Below are 15,876 nucleotides of genomic sequence, written 5' to 3' on the forward strand. Positions count from 1 at the left end.
TTAATTTCAACAAAGGAGCCAAGCATAAACAATGCGGAATGGATAGGATAGCCTTTTCAATAAATTGTGTTAGGAAAAGTATGAAACTGAAACTTCTCTTCCCACCCTATCTTACACCATACACAAAAATCAATTCAAAATAGATTAAAGACTTGAATAAAACCTGAAACCATAAAACTCCTAGAAGAAAACATGGGCAGTAAGCTCCTTGACATCTGTCTTGACAATGATTTTTTAGATTTAATACCAAAAGCAAGGGCAACGAAAGCAAAAATACATAGTGGGATTACATCAAACTAAAAAGCTTCTGTGCAGCAAAGGAAACCATTAACAAAATGAAAAGGCAACCCATAAAATGAGGGAAAATATTTTCAAATCATATATCTGATGAGGGGTTAATATTCAAAATATATAAAGAACACATACAACTCAACAGCAAAAAGAAAAAAGCCAATTTTTAAAATGGGCAGAGGAACTAAATAGACATTTTTTCAAAGAAAACATACAGATGGCCAACAGGTACATAAAAAGATGCTCATCATCAGGGAAATGCAAATCAAACCACAATGAGGTATCACTTACACCTGTTAAAGAGGCTATGACTGTAAAAGCAAGAGATAAGTTTTGGGGAGAAAGTGAAGGAAAGGGAACCCTTGCGCACAGTTGGTGAGAACATAAATTGGTGCAGCCACTTTGAGAAAAAATATGGAGGTTCCTAAAAATTTTTTAAATAGAACTACCAAATGATCCAGCAATTCCACTTCTGGGTATACATCCGAAAGAAACAAAATCACTATCGTGAAAAGACACCTACACCCTCAGGTTCACTGCAGCATTATTTACAATCACTAAGACGTATAAACAACCTAAGTGTCCATAGACTGATGAATGGAGAAAGAAGTTGTGGTGTATATGTATACAATGGGATATTATTCAAGCATAAAAAAAAGGAAATCCTGCCATTTGTGACAATATGGATGGACTTCGAATGCATTATACTAAGTGAAATATGTCAGACAGAGAAAGACAAATACAGTATGATTTCACTTATAATTGGAATCTAAAAAACCGAGCTCATAGATACGGAGAACAGATTGGTGGTTGCCAGACATAGGGGTAGGATGTGCAAAATGGGTGAAGGTGGTCAATAAGTACAAACTTCCAGTTATAAGAAAAATAAGTCCTGGGGATGTAATGTACAGCATGGTGATCATACATATCAATACTGTATTGTATATTTAAAAATTGCTAAGATACTAGATCTTAAAAGTTCTCATCACAAGAAAAAATATTGTAACTATATGAGGTGACGGATGTTCGCTAAACTTATTCTGACTTCATTAATACACACATATCATTTCATTTATATATACAAATATCATTTCATTTATATGTATACATATCAAATCACTACGTTGTGCACCTTAAACTAATACAATGTTATATGTCAATTAGAAAAAGAAAACTATTTTAATAGAGGTCATTACAATAGGGCTCAACTCTGAATACAGCAGAGACATCTGGGGATCTATAGCCAAGGAGCACAGAGAGGGAGGGAGCGGCTGAAAAATTACTAAGCGGAGACATCAAAGGTAGGGATTCTCTCGAAAACTGGGTTCAGCAAGATTCTTGTTAAAACTGAGCTAGGCAGGTCTGACAAGGCTATAGACAAGGTGGAGGCCCAGTCGAGAAGAGGGCTCAGAGGAGCTTGAGTAAGGTTTGGCCAAGGAGAGAGTTGCTCTCAGGCTCAGCTCAGCACACGGGCCAGGATGGTACAAGACCTCATCAAAATCATCCATGCAGATAGAGGGTGTCTCACATCACAGAAGGGTCAGTTTCCAAAGGACAGTAAATCCTCTTTCCCCAGATGGCAACACACCTCAGGGCCTTTCAGTACTGAGCAAAGATCTGTCCTTGGACATTGCTCCCCACCATAAATATTTAGGTCTAAACAGAGTATATTTGTCCTACCTTTTCTCCTCCTGCCCCAGGTATGCCCTCCCTCCCCACTCCTGTGAAATCCAGGAACTGAGTTCAGAGTACAGAGCTCAGTGCTGCTTCAGCCGTTAGGGCTCTTCAGTGATCTGGCCTCTTCCAGGAATGAGCTGGAGGAAGAAGGGGCTTGAATGAATCTAGCTTCCCCAGAAGAAAGGTTGACTGGTGGTGATGTGCACCATGGGGGGGGTGGGCAGAGGGGAAGCAGTGGCGGGGTGGCAGGTTGGGGGCACAGAGTGAAAGCAACACAGCACAGAACAGCCAGGACTTGAGCTCCACATGCTCCACAGAAAGGGCAGCTCAGGGGCACTAAATTTTGTTTACCTCTGTTTACTTCCCTCCCTAATTTCTCTTTGGAAATTTAACAGGAAAAAAGTTGTTTCTCTACTTTAACGGTTGACTTTAAAGTGAGCATGATTTTTCAATTTCATCGTTTCCAAACTTCACCCAGGGATATAGCTAAGTGAACACTTTTACCTCACAGAGTACTGGGAGTGGAGGTGAATTTCAGGCCCAGAACCCAGCGAAGGAGAGTGGAGAAGGAAGGAACAGCTGCTCTTCACAGGGCACCAGGCGGTCCCCGGGCAGTCACTGGCCATCACACCTCAGACGGGCTATCTGTGTAGCTTATGATGGCCCTACCCCACCAATGACAGGAGCTAACATCTGTGGAGTCCGACTGCACCTCTGCTAGTCTATCAAAAAGGGTAAAGAACAACGAATGACAGTGACTGAAGCTTTAATACAAAATGAGAAAAGCCCTGGAAGCAGACTCAGAAATACCAAAGAAAAAGTACAATTGAGAATCACATTTATTAATATGAAAGAAACCACAAAACTGTGAGTTCATTCATTCTCATATTACATCAGTGAGAATTCTTGCTCTAGTCATACCAAAATAGTTCAAAAATCACTGGCATCTAATAGAATAGTTTCGTGATTCCATCCTCCTACTCTCAAAATTCCATTCTCTTTCAAATCCCATTCTTTTCTTTATCGTACTTAGAATTCGTACTTGGTGTATCTGTCAGTTACAATTACTTTTACCTGGCTTAATAGAGGCATAATCAAACATAGAAGTAAAGTCTACAGAATAATTTCCATTCTCAAATAAAACCCGATTCCATAATGGTGGGGTCAAAACCACACAAGCAAAAAGTCAACAGGACTCAATAGCGATGTAAAAACCAACCAATGAGAATCTGTGTGTTAACATGTCACTAATAGGAATGTGTATGTTAACATGTAAAGGCATATCAGGAAACCTGATGTTTCCCATGTCTCCTAAAACACAGAATGATAGGTAATAAAATATAAACATTCAAAAACATTGTGTAGCTTTTTAGCTGATTCTTTAAACGTTTTTTTACATTCTTTTTTTATATTATTTTCCATTATAGTTCATCACAGGATATTGAATACAATTCCTTATGCTATATGTTAAGACCTTGTTTATCCATTCTAAATGTAACAGTTTGTATCTACCAACCCCAAACTCCCAGTCCATCCCTCTCCCTCCCTGCTCCCCCTTGGCAACCATAAGTCTGTTCTCTATGTCTATGAGTCTGTTTCTGTTTTATAGATAAGTTCATTTGTGCCATATTTTAGATTCCACATATAAGTGATATCATATGGTATTTATCTCTTTCTGACTTATTTCACTTCGTATGATGATCTCTATTTGCATCCATGTTGCTGCAAATGGCATTATTTTGTCCTTTAGACTTTCTTTCCTCAACAATATTAATGTCAGGGATTGGAGAAGTGCAGTAGCTACCCTAACATTAATTTTATCGGCAATTTTATTTATTTTAAAAGTCTTCATTTCTAAAATCGACATATGTTATTATTCCCAAATCACCTCTCATACTTTCCTTGCATTAACTCAGAGCATCCATTAACTCCAAAAAGAGATTCATTTCTACGATGAAGATGGTCATAGGATGGGTAATAAGAATTTGCCCAGGTGGTGCTGTGTTCATTAAAATCCTGATCAGTGCCTCCGGGATGCTGAAACCTGAAAAAATTGTAAGAATCTCTACTTATCTGGCTGTTTCTCTTACCAGTCATAAATAATTCAAACATGCACAAACCAGTCACTTATGAGGTTAAAATGTGCAAAATATAAACTATGTCCTGTACCAAATTACCTCGGCAAAGGCCAGAGCCAGGGATCTCTCTCTCATATGACAGGTTGGGGTGCAGATGAGAAAAGCCCTTTAGAAAGCAATTGGTCAAGATGCTAAAAAATATGCCTACACCCCACGAGGCAATAATTCCACCTTTAGAAACCTAACTTATAGAAAAACAATTTTAAAATGAATATTATTGATAACAACATTGGATATAGTTCGAGTGTCAAATACTGTAAAATGGTGTTTAAACCGTGTCACGTAACGCTATGAAGCCATCAAAAATGACATTTTAGGACTTCCCTGGTGGCGCAGTGGTTGAGAATCTGCCTGTCAATGCAGGGGACACGGGTTCGAGCCCTGGTCCGGGAAGATCCCACATGTCGCAGAGCAACTAAGTCCATGCACCGTAACTACTTAGCCTGCGCTCTAGAGCCCGCGAGCCAAAACTACCGAGCCCACGTGCTGCAACTACTGAAGCCCGCACGCCTAGAGCCCGTGCTCCGCAACAAGGGAAGCCACCGCAGTGAGAAGCCCGCGCACCACAAAGAAGAGTAGCCCCCTCTCGCCGCAACTAGAGAAAGCCCGCACGCAGCAATGAAGACCCAACGCAGCCAAATAAATAAATACATTTATTTTTTTTAAATGACATTTTAATAGGTTGGAGGACTATGAAAGTGTTTATGATACCTAGTTTGTAATTCATAGATACATATTCATAAGCTCGTAGTTCATAGATATGCATAAGTGTGTGTACATATATCATATGATATGTGGGCAGGGAATGTTGCCTGCCCTTCCAGTAAACAAAAAATGTTGCCCACCATTCTGGCTCTATGAGGATCAAGCCATCAGCAACTGCAGAAGCCCAAGGAAGGTGTGCCCTGAGGAGAATTCAGGATGGAGAAAAACGGAAAGCATTCCGTGCTTTGAATACTGGGCCTAGATCATTAAGGTGCATAACTAAGGAATAATTTCAATGAGTCCAGACTCTTGCACCTTCCCATAGGCAGAAAAGCACTAAAATCATTAACTTGAGATGCCTACTCTTTGTGATTAGCAGTCATCTTTTGAAGTTCAACTACATTTTTTTTTTCCCCCAGCAAAACACTCATATATATCCTGGCTTCTCCATTATCTCACGTGCTTTGAATACTGGCCCTAGATCATTAAGGTGCATAACTAAGGAATAATTTCAATGAGTCCAGACTCTTGCACCTTCCCATAGGCAGAAAAGCACTAAAATCATTAACTTGAGATGCCTACTCTTTGTGATTAGCAGTCATCTTTTGAAGTTCAACTACATTTTTTTTTTCCCCCAGCAAAACACTCATATATATCCTGGCTTCTCCATTATCTCTTCAGAGCAGTTCCTCAGAGCTAGCTCAGAGGCTGTCTCCCAGGCTATATCCTCAGTAAAATCCCCCAATAAGACTTAACTCACAACTTTTAGGTTGTGTATTTTTCTTCAGTCGACAGATACATATTTGTATATATATAAATTATATATAATATATATCTGCATTACATATGATACATAATCATACAGATCATGATATAATATAGATCATGGCTACCTTAAAGAGACAAAAAACAAACCAAAATAAAATTTACAAATGGTAACAATGGGTGATTTTTTCTTCTACATTTCTGGTGTCTTCTAAATTTGCTGTGATGAACATGAATTGCATTTATAATGGAACAGATAAACTTTTGTATAATTATATTTTAAACGGATTTAAAAAAAACAACTCAAGTAACCCTGGTGCAACTATTAACATCTATTTTTCTTAATGGCTTTAACCAACCTGTTGGATAAAGGAGACCCTCCAGAATCAGAAACTACAGTAGGCTCACAATCAAAGTAGGGGAGCAACGTTGTTATTTTTAAAGCCCAACAGAAATGCCCACCAGAGAGGAAACCTCTCGGTGCCCTGGGGGGTAGGCAGCAGGGATGACCATGTTCCCCTGATGGGACTCTGAAGGGCTGGCCCTCAGGGAACTCGTGGAGTAGAAGAATATTCAGAGCAGAGAAGCAGGAGAGAACCATCGGGAAGCGCTCAGGGTTTGGCAGGGGAGTGGTGATTTTAAAAAGCTGAAAAGTGATTTTAAAAAAGCTGAAAAGGAGCTTAGGACCAAAGGGCAAACAGCACCCACGTCATGCTGAGCGTCTGGGCACGCCACACTGCCTCTCCACGCCCGTGACCTCCACCCCATTTAAATCACGTGCTGTCACCTCTGCCTGGCCTTTCCCCTCCCCTCTCACCTGCCTCCTGTCCATTCCACACATGGCTCTCAGGACGATCTTCGAAACGCACCGTTTTGATCACGATTTGGACTTAACACAGTTTCCACAGCGACCTTTACCGGCAAACTAACTTTCAAGAACCTATAATAGGCTTCAAGCCTCCTCTTGGTCAGCTGACCTATCTGAGCCTTTGTTTCTTGCCCCGGAAAATGCTGATTATCACATCTATCTCATAGAGACCCTAGAAGGACTACAAAAGATAATACATTATCTTAGGCTTTCTAACACAAGGGCTCTGGGAGTTAAGATGATTGGAAATGGCTGAATGTGAGTGAAACACGGGTGGGAAACGGAGGGACTCACCTCCGTCCACTGCAACACAACAGGATCTGATTTTGAGGAGGTCTGAGACTGAGCAATACGGAGGACCCCTCACTGTTAAGGTACTTCAGAGGCCAATGGGTCCTTCAAATGCAGACAACATGTGAAAGATATTGGCTCAGGTACCCGTCCAGGTCCTGTGAATGGCGGCCTGGCCATCAGGGACACAGGATCAGTTCCACTCAAGCTAGATGACTCAGGCTTGGGTCCATTTTCCCCAGATGCTCTTAGAAATGGTAGGCACTTGGGACTTTCACAATTTTTTTCTCTAGCATTTACTGTATTTCATCAAATCCAAGATACATCAACCCTAAGATATATTATTCTGTGCACACCAAGGTTTTTCTAGAAGACACCCTGAAATGTTATAAGAAGCTTTCTGATTTCAGAGGTTTTAAAAGGTGGGGAAAATAGGCATCCTCAGACTGATGAAATATGTAATATGTAACATGTATGTATGATGTAATACGAAAGATGTAATATGGTTATGTACATGCCTGACCATAGCCAGAAGTTTCTTTCTTTTTTGCCCAGCCTGTCTTATCGTTCTATTCACTACGGCACCTGAGATTGGGCCCTACATGGAGTACTTGTTGCAGTGATGACAATAAAGAGCGTAGCTAATATTTATGGACCACCTTCCATGCAATGCTACAACTTCATATGAATTAACCCTCAAAATAACTTGTATTGGTTGTTTTGGTGAGTACTATTTTTACTCCCACTGTGCAGGTAAGAGTACTGAGGCTTAGAGGGATAGAGGGATTAAATAACTCAACAGAGTTAGGAAAGGGAACTGCTAGGATTATAAACCCAAGTCTGCCTAAGGATCGATCTAGACTGTCTAAACCACTGTGCCACGTTGTCCTGAAGGATGGTCAGGCAAGCAGCTGTGAAAGCCAGGTCAGAATTAAAGAGAAGAATGGTCAAGAGTTTTGGGGATGAAGGGACTTTAAGATCGGGGTTATAGATTTTATGAGAAGAGTTACTTATAATCTTCAATTTGAAGTCTTCTGACTGACTTTCCCATTCCTATAATTTGAGGGGTAGGCGTTATGCTCCAGGAGTCTGAATTTTATTTGGCCCAATGAACTCAACGTGAGAACACTATTTTCTTCCTTAAGATTCAGAATCCAGGCACCTTGTTGAAATGATTTTTTTCACACTGTGAAACATATTTTAAAACAACATTTGATATGGGCTTCCCTGGTGGCGCAGTGGTTGAGAGTCCCCCTGCCAATGCAGGGGACGCGGGTTCGTGCCCCGGTCCGGGAAGATCCCACATGCCGCAGAGCGGCTGGGCCCGTGAGCCATGGCCGCTGAGCCTGCGCGTCCGGAGCCTGTGCTCCGCAGCGGGAGAGGCCACAACAGTGAGAGGCCCGCATACAGCAAAAAATAAAAAATACATTTGATAACAAGCATTTGATTTAACATATTTCCCCCAAGTTGACTTTGAATAGTCTATACATTTCCCCTTCACTTTTCTATCACAGACACAAAAAATAACTACAGATCTCTCCAGAGCCGCTCACCTTCACTTTCTTATTCCTTCATGATGTTCCCTAATGAACTGGGACCCAAACCTGTCTTTCTGCTGGGGCTCCTGCATCCACATTTTATAATGGGTAAGGGAGGTGGAGGAGGCTGCAAGAATGCTGATTGCTGAGGGGAATAAAAATAAGGGGCATTTTCCAGCTCCAAAGAACAGAGCTCAAACTGCTCTTTCTCCCAAGAATTAAAGCAGCAAAACATAAAAACATCTCAACACAAGAAAATGTGGCCATGGCGTCAAGGCACTGCATTCCAGAAGCAAAGATTGCCCTTTACCTAGTGGATCTGTCACTGTACCATCTGGTACACGGGGTCACCAACTTTCAGGCTTCCAATTTTTTCCACCGAATAATAGATCCCAAAAAGTGGGGATGACTGGTAAATGGGCTTCTCGGAAGGATCACACAAGCGGTAGCTGAAAGAAGCAAAAATTCACCCTTAGGCACACAGAGGAAATAACCTAAGTGCTCTCAGTGGAATTCAAGCGTTCATTCTCAGGTTCTCTATAAATGAACAGCAAGCCTTTTCTAAAATGTAGACAGAGAAGTCTTGGCAATTAGTCAAACTGCAAATAATCCTGGTTTTTCTAGAAGTATCCTGAGAGTCTGAACAGTTTTTCTATGGCTTTTGAGCCCAAAAGAAGAAACCTGTACGCATTACTTAAAATAAATACTTTGTTTGCATGTGTACTTCCAGCTTCACAACTCATGGAAATAAATGCCTGTACAATCTCAAAATGGACCTGCCCTGAACTCCAGGCTTCCGCAACAATTCTCATACTCTTGACATTGATTCTATCAAATAAATGTGAGTTGCAACAAAAATAAAATGACTCGAGGTCTTAATTTGGAAATACACATGTAAAGGTTATTAAAAATTGATGTGAGAGGGCTTCCCTGGTGGCGCAGTGGTTGAGAGTCCGCCTGCCGATGCAGGGGACATGGGTTCGTGCCCCGGTCCGGGAGGATCCCACATGCCGCGGAGCGGCTGGGCCCGTGAGCCATGGCCACTGAGCCTGTGCGTCCGGAGCCTGTGCTCCGCAACAGGAGAGGCTACAACAGTGAGAGGCCCGCATACCGAAAGAAAAATAAAATTGATGTGAGAGAGACAAAAATTTCAAAATGTAGGATTATACAATTAAAAATTTGTCCAAAGTACTCGAAGATCCATCTAGAAAAAAAAGAGAAAGCCACAAGTACTCACGTACATTAAACAACAGACACAAAACAAGCAGAGAGCAGAGAGGTGCCCAGACAGAGCACCTACAGCCACAAGCGGTTCCAAGGATGGGGATAATATAGAAATACACTGGACACGTGGATGTTCTACCTTTTCAGGGTTTCCAGCGGCTCCTTCCTGCTGATCACTCCGGTATCTGGGTCCACCGTGGTCATAATGCACCTGTCACACAATAACAAAGGGTTAGGGGACAGTTAAGAACCAATGAGCATGCCACGCGCCAGAGAGTCCTTACCTGGGACAAGCCAAAACCTTTTTCATTTCTACGTCGCCAATGAAGAGCTCACCCCAGGTGTCCTAGGAGAAAAGAAAAAGGTGTTTTTTGAATTAAGGCTTCATCAGTCTTTATAGCAGTCTATTCTTTGGCTGGTCCTATGAAGCTAGCAGAAGAAAGCAGTGCAAGAGGATGCCACGAAGTATTCCCCAAAAAGGACTCAAATGGAGGCAGTGTGTTGGTGAGTCCAGGATCCAGCTCTTGACTTGGTCTCAGAAGCCTGCCCCTTTCAGCACAGCAAAAATAGATCTTCTCTAGGGGGTAGTTTGCCATGAGGACTGTAAACAACTCCAGGTCAAGTTAATGATAGATAATGAGAAGCGGAAAGCTTGCAAGACTGCCCACTCTTTCCTCTTGCTAAGCTACAATGGAAGCCAAGTTACAATCTGATGGTTCTTTGATGAGTGGGACATGACCCAAGAAAAGTCAGTTCTGAGTCTCATCCATCCAACACCTCCACCTTCGCAGAACAGCAGCCTGCCCCCGGCTCTGGCCAGTCACGGCCGCCGGCCCTGCTTTGCTTTCCCACCCTTGAACCATGGTAGGTCCTGCCAACGTCTGTCTCAGAGCTTTCATCAAACCTCACGACTTTGAGGGAGGTTATTATTTTGGTCCCATTTTTACACAAAGATAAGGAGGCAAAGAGAGATTAAAAAGTTTTTTCAGGGTTGCAGCAGCTACGTTTGAAAACCTTTCTGTTTCTGAAGCAGGACTTTTAACCACCCAGCTTCTAACTATACCCATCTATATATCTATCTACACACACACATAGAAACATATATACACACATATATGGAGGTTATACAGATTACATTATATACACATATATACACATACACATTCATATACACACACACATATACACATATATATACGAGGAGGGTATGTTACAGCTCTCTCTTGCTAACAGGAAAGACATCTATCTGCAAAGCTTGAATTTCACAGGACAATCCTTTGTCCAGGCTGCCGGAGGAGAGGCCGGCGGCATCGGGGCTTCACTGGGGCTTCACTCCAGGCTCCATAAACCAACAGTACTTATAACAAGATGCAAAAAAAATGACCCTTGAAAAATTGTTCCCTGATCTCAACCCAAGTGAGGTTTTCGGAGACCAAGAGTCTAACGGATTTGGTGAGAAATCAGCTTCCAAGTGAGGCAATGAGGCATCTATTCCTCTCACCCACTAGGCTCACTCCCCCAAGGACAGGAGAGGAGAGCAGTCTGTCCCCTGCAGGAAGCAGGGCAGAGCAGGGGGTGGGGCCTCTCATGTAACATTTCCCCCTCCCCACTGATGACCAGGCTCCAATCATGCTAGGGTCCTCTTTCAGGGATACACTAACCTCCCAGGGCCTATAGGGCTGATTCAGCAAAGGCACAAAAGGAAGTCCAGTACCTAACTGGGTCTTCCCAACTCAGAAATCTCCTGCGGGATATGACTGAAGCAAGGAGGTCTCTGTGAACGCCCTGGGTTCCCAACCATCATTTATGAAACTGTTTCTGTGCGGAAATAAACTCTGCGTTCCAAACAACCCGTTGAGGGGGGAACTGTGTAACCCTTGTAAAAGGCAAACCCACATAACGTAAAATGGAATCTCTATAGCCTAGCCAGGACTTTTTACAAGCAATGTTCAAACGCAAAACTGCAAGACAGCCATAGTGCCTAGCTAACCTCCTGGAGGAAGGTGGAATATGACCAGTAATAACAGCTCCTGCCTCGGGAAGTGATGGGCCTTGTGGTACCCTGGCCTGGAAGCGGCTAAAAAGGCTGGACGCACTTCGCCACACGAGGGCGCTGCGGCCACAGGAACGTGAGCCCGTCAGGCAGCCCGGGCCGAAGCACGCCCCCACTCAGCTTTCCAAGTAGCACCCCACCCCCGCCAACGTTCAATTTCTTTTTACAAGTGCTGAGCAATCTCATATTTCAAAACAACGTTTTCTGTGGAAAGTCGGCCTCGTGACTGTGATATAAAGCAGGAAGTCTGAAAAGTTCAGTTAGGTTTCCTAGTTTAACAAGACATTTAATCTGCTCTTAACGCTATTACACAACTGAAGTACCCAGTTTAGAATAACAAATTACCCGTTTTCATATGAATTGTATGAAGCCCCCCAAATGCCAGTTCTAATTACCTCCTAAAATATTAATCAGTTTATATGATAACATCACCCATCCTGATCTGATTGTCAGCATTTTGGTGTAAAGCCTTATTTGCAGTAAAAACAAAATGCACTAAGCAAATTAAGTTAAATGAACTTATTAATTATGTTATTAGAGAAAATAATAATGCATTTTAAATTGTATAAAAATAAATTTAAATTAAAGAATACAGGAAATTAAATTTTCCATTACATTCTATTAGACACCCGAGGTGCCTTCCGTAAGCACAGAAACAGCTCCAAGATCTTACAGCGCCTCCTGCTGGTAAGAAGCCTCTCTGCAGCCTGGCAAAATCCAGGCCATTTAGAGCGAACACAGAAAAAACCATGGAGTTTTTGAGATGGAAGAAGAAAGAAAAGGAGGAAAGAAAGCAGGGAGAAAGGGGAAAGTACTATACATAAGGGCTCAGCTCTGTGGAAGAATCCTGAGAATTTACTATTAATTTGCAGGCATTTTGTAAACACTAAATTAAGACTACATGGTTTCCTATCACAAGAAGAATCCAGAGAAAGACATAAAAGAAGGGTTTGGAGTCGTTGCTGAGGAACACACAGAACAGCACAGGGGAGGATGTCTGTTTATTGGAGACCTTCATTGGAGTGCATATGGGCTTGTGCCCAGCAAAACACTAAAGGTACGCCAGGAGATGAATCTCTTTCTCTCTCTCTCTCTCCATATGGCTATATATACACAGCTATATACATATATTTAGAGAGAGGGAATAGCTATATAGAGAGAATATTTATCCATCATTCTCTATATATGTTATGGTTCTCTCTATATATGTTCTATGATTATATACATATATACTTGTGGCTATACATACACATGTATACATGGATATATACATATATTTGTAGAGAGGAAATAGATATATATATTCCATATTTTTCTATGGAGATATATATATATATATATATATATATAGAGAGAGAGAGAGAGAGAGAGAGAGAGAGAGAGAGAAAGGAGAGTGCCAGGTGAGAATGTAGGCCCAGGTAAGCTCTTGAATAACCAACTAACCATAGACAGACAAGACATTTGAAAGTAAGAAGGAAAGACAGAAGGTCTGCTGTTCCATGGTCTACAAACGAATTCTCCTGAGGAGCACAGATCAGATCAGCAGTTCTAATCAGACCAACAGCTACAGAGCCTTTGGGCACCTATACCCCAGGTCCTGCCCGCCTACTACCACCTGAGCCCTTCCCCTCCCAAATCTCAGACACATGATCGGTGCTTTCCTTCCACTGCTCCTGATTCTTTAATGGCTACTCATCAGTTCATTATACTGTGTCATACATACAATTGTTAGAAGAAGTTTTAGGCTATGTTGGGATAATTCGAAGGAATGAATAAGTAAATAAACAAAATTTTTGTCTAGAAATCTTTAAGTAGTTTTCTGGCTTGGTATCAATGACTGGACAAGATTACCATAGGCTCAGAAAGTTATCTACTAGAGGCTGGCTATATGCATGCAGACTTACTGTTTGGGTATTAGAAAGGAGGGTGTGAATCTACACTTATTAACGCTGAATAATGTTCAAGATGTTGCTGAGTGAAAAAAGCACACCTAGATATATATACTACATGTAGGATGATTCCATCTATGTAAAACAAATCTGTTTAAATACCTGTGTGTATATATTTATAGCAATATATTTGGACGGCTTCTCAAGTTTCAATAGTATTATTTGCTTTTTATAATAAATTTCTCTTTTATTTTTTTCGTTTTACTTTTTATACGAAGCATTATAATCCCAACGACACATTTAAAAACATCATTTTAGTCTAGAAAGTTTCTCAGATTCTTTCTGACAACAAATACATGGTGTCTTATCCAACACCAATTCTGCAATTCTTTGACACTCACTGCTGTCCAACAATTTAACTCAATTTTGATACTAACTGCTCTGAGTTAGCACAGACCCCATGGGTTCAGGGCTCAGTCCCACAAGACTGCCCCACTTCAGATGCCAGCAGCAAGTCCCAAGTCTCCCGTACTTCTGACCAACCAGCTATAAATCAAGGGTTCCCATGACCCCCTCTGAGGCTCCATATTTTGCTAGAAGAGCTCACAGAATTCAGGAAAGTGCTTTACTATTACCAGTTTATTATAAAGAATACAATTCAGGAACAGTCAAATGGAAGAGATGCACAGGGCAAGGTATAGGGGAAGAGCACAGGCAGAGCTTCTGTGCTGTCCCCAAATGCACCACCCTCCCAGCACCCTAATGTGTCACCAATCAGTGAGCTCTCCAAACCCCATCGTTTAGGTGTTTTATGGTGGTTTCATTACTTAGGCATGATTGATTAAATCATTAAACTCAACCTCCAGCCCCTCTCCCGTCCCTGGAAGTCTGGGGTGGGGCTGAAAGTTCCACACTGTAATCATGTCTTGGTCTTTCAGCTGACCAAGCTCCCTCCTGAAGCTATCTACCTGCCTCACCCATCCTGACATTCACTTCATTACCATAAACTTAGGTGTGATTGAAAGGGGCTTGTTATTAACAAAAAACGTTCCTGTCACCCTTGTCAGTCAGGAAATTCCAAGGGTTTTAGGAGCTGTGCCAGGAACAGGGGCCAAAGACCGAATAGATATTTCCCATTACACCGCACAGTTAAGCTATCTCAAATCAAAATCTGTTTCTCTATTTTTAAGGTACACAAGCAAAATGATATTCTCTAATGTCCTGTTCGAATCTCCCTATAAAGAAACCCCATGGCATTCTTCCTACAACGAGATCCCTATACACACACATACTTTGCACTGAGTGCTCCTTTCTCTGGGCTCTAGAGAAACAACATGGTTATGTTCCCAGTACCACAACCCTTCTCCTACTGAGCCCTACATCCTGCTTCATCCTGAGACCCTTGCAGGCAGACACAGTGAGGTCACTTTGGTAATCTTAGCATCCATCCTAGAGATTAGCACCCAGGAAGCCCTCAATACATGTTTGTTATCAACAGGAATGTTCCAGAATCTTGGTTATGATATGAATTTGCAAGAAATGTTTCCTTAGCCGAAGTAAAACTCTACCTCATGGTCAAACTTCCTTCACAGACTAACACTGGATGCCATACACGGAGAATTACCAACTTACATGAGACGTGACTTTTAATTTACCAGATAAGTAAAGATTATAGGCATCAATGCTGGCAGGAGTACAAGAAAAAGGGCATACTTCCACTGAGCTTGTGGGAATATAGATGGGTGCAGGGTTTCTGCAAAGCAATTTGGCGATGTATGTGGAGCGCCTTTAAAGTGCTGATTCAGCATTTCTGAAGAGTAAATTTAGAAATGTAGACAAAGACTGTTTTACAGAGCTGTTCATTATTCATGTAAGGGGAAATGGAAAATAGCCTAAATGCCCGATTATACAGGAATGGCTAAATAAGTTATTGCATAGTTCTGTGATGAACTAACATGGAACTAGGAAAACTATACTGACGAGGAATTTGTAAAGATAGAGATGTGTTTGCCATATAACATTAAGTGAAAATGGTGGGATTCAAAATTATCTATACAATATCATACAAACAATATTGGAAACACAATAAAATGTTATTGCTGGCTACTTTTTGACAGTAGGATGGTGAGGGATTTTTATCCCTTTAAATTTTTCTGTATTTTTCTAACTGTATACAGAGGATGTGGTACTTTAAAAAATTACTTTTATAATCAGAAAAAAATTAACTGTATCTTAAAAAGATTCTTGAATTAAATCATTAAGAAGCTTTCTACTTCTCTGCAGCCCTGGTTCCAGATGACCTCAAGGCTTTCTCCTGACCCCGTGTCTGAGCAACCCTGTGCAAAGAAGTAAATCACTTCATCCTCACATCCTACAGAATTACGGGAGATACATTTCTGTTAACCTAAATGCATAACAAATGTGCCAGGAGGAATTT

General features: G+C 41.5%; 1 protein-coding gene across 1 annotated transcript in view; it reads right to left on the reverse strand.

The window, feature by feature from the left end:
- Positions 1-3,674: 3,674 nt before the first annotated feature.
- LOC112403122 (mitochondrial amidoxime reducing component 2) overlaps positions 3,675-15,876 on the reverse strand; it is a 32,432-nt gene continuing 20,230 nt past the window's right edge. Inside the window, exons 5-8 of the mRNA XM_024750455.1 lie at positions 9,782-9,843; positions 9,637-9,708; positions 8,584-8,722; positions 3,675-4,012 (exon numbers count right to left, since the gene is read on the reverse strand). Coding sequence (XP_024606223.1) covers positions 8,596-8,722; positions 9,637-9,708; positions 9,782-9,843 — 261 coding nt within the window. The 3' untranslated portion in view covers positions 3,675-4,012; positions 8,584-8,595. The remainder of the gene's footprint in view (positions 4,013-8,583; positions 8,723-9,636; positions 9,709-9,781; positions 9,844-15,876) is intronic.

This window comes from Neophocaena asiaeorientalis, unplaced genomic scaffold, assembly GCF_003031525.2.
Source record: "Neophocaena asiaeorientalis asiaeorientalis breed wild unplaced genomic scaffold, Neophocaena_asiaeorientalis_V1.1 scaffold430, whole genome shotgun sequence".
Taxonomy (NCBI): domain Eukaryota; kingdom Metazoa; phylum Chordata; class Mammalia; order Artiodactyla; family Phocoenidae; genus Neophocaena; species Neophocaena asiaeorientalis.